This window comes from Etheostoma spectabile, chromosome 8 (assembly GCF_008692095.1).
Source record: "Etheostoma spectabile isolate EspeVRDwgs_2016 chromosome 8, UIUC_Espe_1.0, whole genome shotgun sequence".
Lineage (NCBI taxonomy): Eukaryota > Metazoa > Chordata > Actinopteri > Perciformes > Percidae > Etheostoma > Etheostoma spectabile.
In genome coordinates this window covers 128,397-131,000 of record NC_045740.1, presented here as the reverse complement: position 1 = coordinate 131,000, position 2,604 = coordinate 128,397, and the positions used below count along the sequence as shown (strand labels likewise).

Sequence of the window (2,604 nt, the reverse complement as noted above, 5' to 3'; positions counted from 1 at the left end):
GTAAAAATGTAAAAGTAAAGAAGACGCCTGGTTTGAAATAGGCCTACTAGTATTGGCTGAAGAACGCCAAGGCGAGTTCACAATAAGGCTGAAGTAACGTAAGGGAGTTAATTGGAAAAATGGAGAAAACAAAAACAAAAACTCAAATAGTTATTGCCTACCAAATTTCCGGTCATTTTTACAAGTGGTAGGCTAAGATAACAATTGGTCAGCTTCTGTTGCATTTGGATAGGGTTCAATATGTAAAAATAATCATACCAGAAATTCCAACTATGAGAATCATGCATGTAGCCCGAATGGGAGTCAGGAGGAAACCATTACCATTGACAGAAGCAAGACATTGCGTTACAGTAGGGTTTTTACAAATAATACCAGCAGTTTGCGTCTTTACTTGTTTGAACCGTGTCCATGATGTCAGCTCCTAAAAGCCGAACACTGGAAAGTGTATGTTGTCATAATTATCACTCAATTATCACTCAATGTAAAACCCTCTCTCATAACCGGGTAACGTTACATTTGATATTTTTGATGTGTCTGACGGCCCATGAAGGCAGCATCACACCCTAATTTTTTCCCCCAACATCCGGGACTTTTGGAGCTAACCAGTGTGTGTGGAAGGTGGAAATTGGTTAAGGAGGGCAGTGGAGAGCGGAGGAAAGGCGGACTGATGACAGCTGTCAGTGTGGACAAAAACAGTACCAATCTCTGAAGAGAAGCCGAATGGCTCTCTCCTAAACGTCCAAGAAAGAAGGGACACACCTTGGCGGTATCGCGGGTTACTGAAAGGTCTCGCGAAGGTAACGTTATAATTTTGGGGTGGGAAATATGACGGGAGGATCAGTGCCAGTCTGCCCTGTACGCCTCTCAGGAGAGTTGAAGTTAGCCCCGCTGGCTATCCAAGCTAAAACTGGTCAGCTAGCCTAGCCTTGGCTCCAAGAGATTGTCGGCGGGGCTGGGGGTCATTGCTATGGAAGGGACATGTCTTGGTCGTCCTCGTCTTTGTAAGCGCTAGCTTCAGCTGAAGTAGAGGAGGAACCCATTTTAATGGGAATTTCGCAAGGACGAAGTGCTAGTTAGCACTCCTAGTTAGCTTACCATTGAGCTGGCTAACCTTGATCAACGTTAGTATAATAAGCTAGCTAACGCAAACAGGGCAGTCCATTGGCGTAATTTGAGATTTAACCGAGCTAAGGTAACGTTAGTCACAATCTATTTTCCATAATGGACATGCAGTGTCTGTTGTGTTTGCCTTGTTGGCTAGTGGTTGGAAAGCTGTCCGAGTAGACGTTAATGTTTCAGTAAGTTAGCTGAAGTTGGTTGATTAGCTAATGCAACGTTAATCTAATAGTAACCTATACTGCTGTGTTCAATTGACCAAGGATTAGCTACCCATTGATTCGTTAGCCAGCGTTTCTGAGATGGTCAGACTGCTAATTTTGAATCAACGTTATGGATCCACAGGGTTCAGATCCTCAAACGTCTTCAAGGAGGGCTCATGTCTCGCTTGGGTCCTCTGACTCAGCCGGCGGGTCCTAAACTAGGCGTTTTCCTCTGTCTTTACCAGCCAGCTCAACTTCTCTTTTGTCTTTGATCTGTTAACTTCGGTACTGTCTGGACCTCCATAATAAACGTCATGTTGATGATGATGAATACTGTACCAGCTAATGCAAGCCTTATCAGTAAACTATCATGGTTTTGAGATCAGTTTCAAATGTATACCTTCATATTATTAGTCCGTTGACCTCATTAGCTGTTGTTTTTTTGGAATGTTATGTTCAAATGCTGCAATGGTCCTGCATGCCACATTAAGGCTGGTTCATGTCAACCACAACTGTTTGTTCAAAGACATTGTAGTGGATTGTATGGACTGTTTGTGAGATTAGAGTGCATAAAACCATATGCAATTCAATGTAGTTAAACTGGAGAATGTAGATTGTCATATTATCTAACACTTGGCTTTGTTAACAGACACTTAAAATAAGCTTCTTTTGTCTCTACTTTATACCTGTAGGTATTTTCATACAGTCTATTTCCTGGCCTTACACATAAACGGTGGAGCTACAGTTGCATAGGCAACATGGGGACACAAGGCACTGGTAGAAAGCGTACCCCTCTAAAAGACCGGTTCTCAGCAGAGGATGATGCCTTGAGTAGTATTGCCAGGGAGGTAAGTTCAATCACACATACACTCCTCCTACGTCTTTACATTTTGGAGCAAACTGGAATGGGTCTGTGCTATATTCATCCCTACGTTGCTCCATTCATGCATTGCTTAATCAATGCCAATATGATTTCATCCAGGTCCAGTTGTCTTGTTTATGCTTATGATAATGAGTTCAGAAGAATGCACAGGCAGAAGATTGCTTTTTTCCCTCGGACTCCAATGTTAATCAGCAACAACATCGAATTATAGGTCCCATGGCATGAAAATGCCACACCCCCAGCCTCCACCTTGCCCCCCCCCTCTCCTCCTAAAAACTCCAGACTCAGAAATCGCACATACCAAGGAAAGCTCATTGTGGGACTGGCTCTAGTGGCTGTGATTCTGCACCAAGACTGAAGTTTGGGAAAGAGACTTCAGATACAGTATTAGGGGACCACTAA

At 43.2% G+C, this 2,604-nt stretch overlaps 1 protein-coding gene across 19 annotated transcripts in view; it reads left to right on the top strand.

Moving 5' to 3' along the window:
• The first annotated feature begins 558 nt into the window (after window positions 1-558).
• The window catches only part of lrrfip2 (leucine rich repeat (in FLII) interacting protein 2), a 21,337-nt gene continuing 19,291 nt past the window's right edge, over window positions 559-2,604 (top strand). For 14 of the 19 annotated variants that reach the window (XM_032522542.1, XM_032522544.1, XM_032522541.1 and 11 more), the window contains exons 1-2: window positions 559-797; window positions 2,012-2,167. In XM_032522542.1, the coding sequence (XP_032378433.1) occupies window positions 2,078-2,167 (90 nt within the window). In that variant the 5' untranslated portion in view covers window positions 559-797; window positions 2,012-2,077. Of the gene's footprint in view, window positions 798-839; window positions 1,038-2,008; window positions 2,168-2,604 lie in introns of those variants that run through there. The other 5 variants (XM_032522547.1, XM_032522545.1, XM_032522546.1 and 2 more) reach the window with 3 other exon arrangements.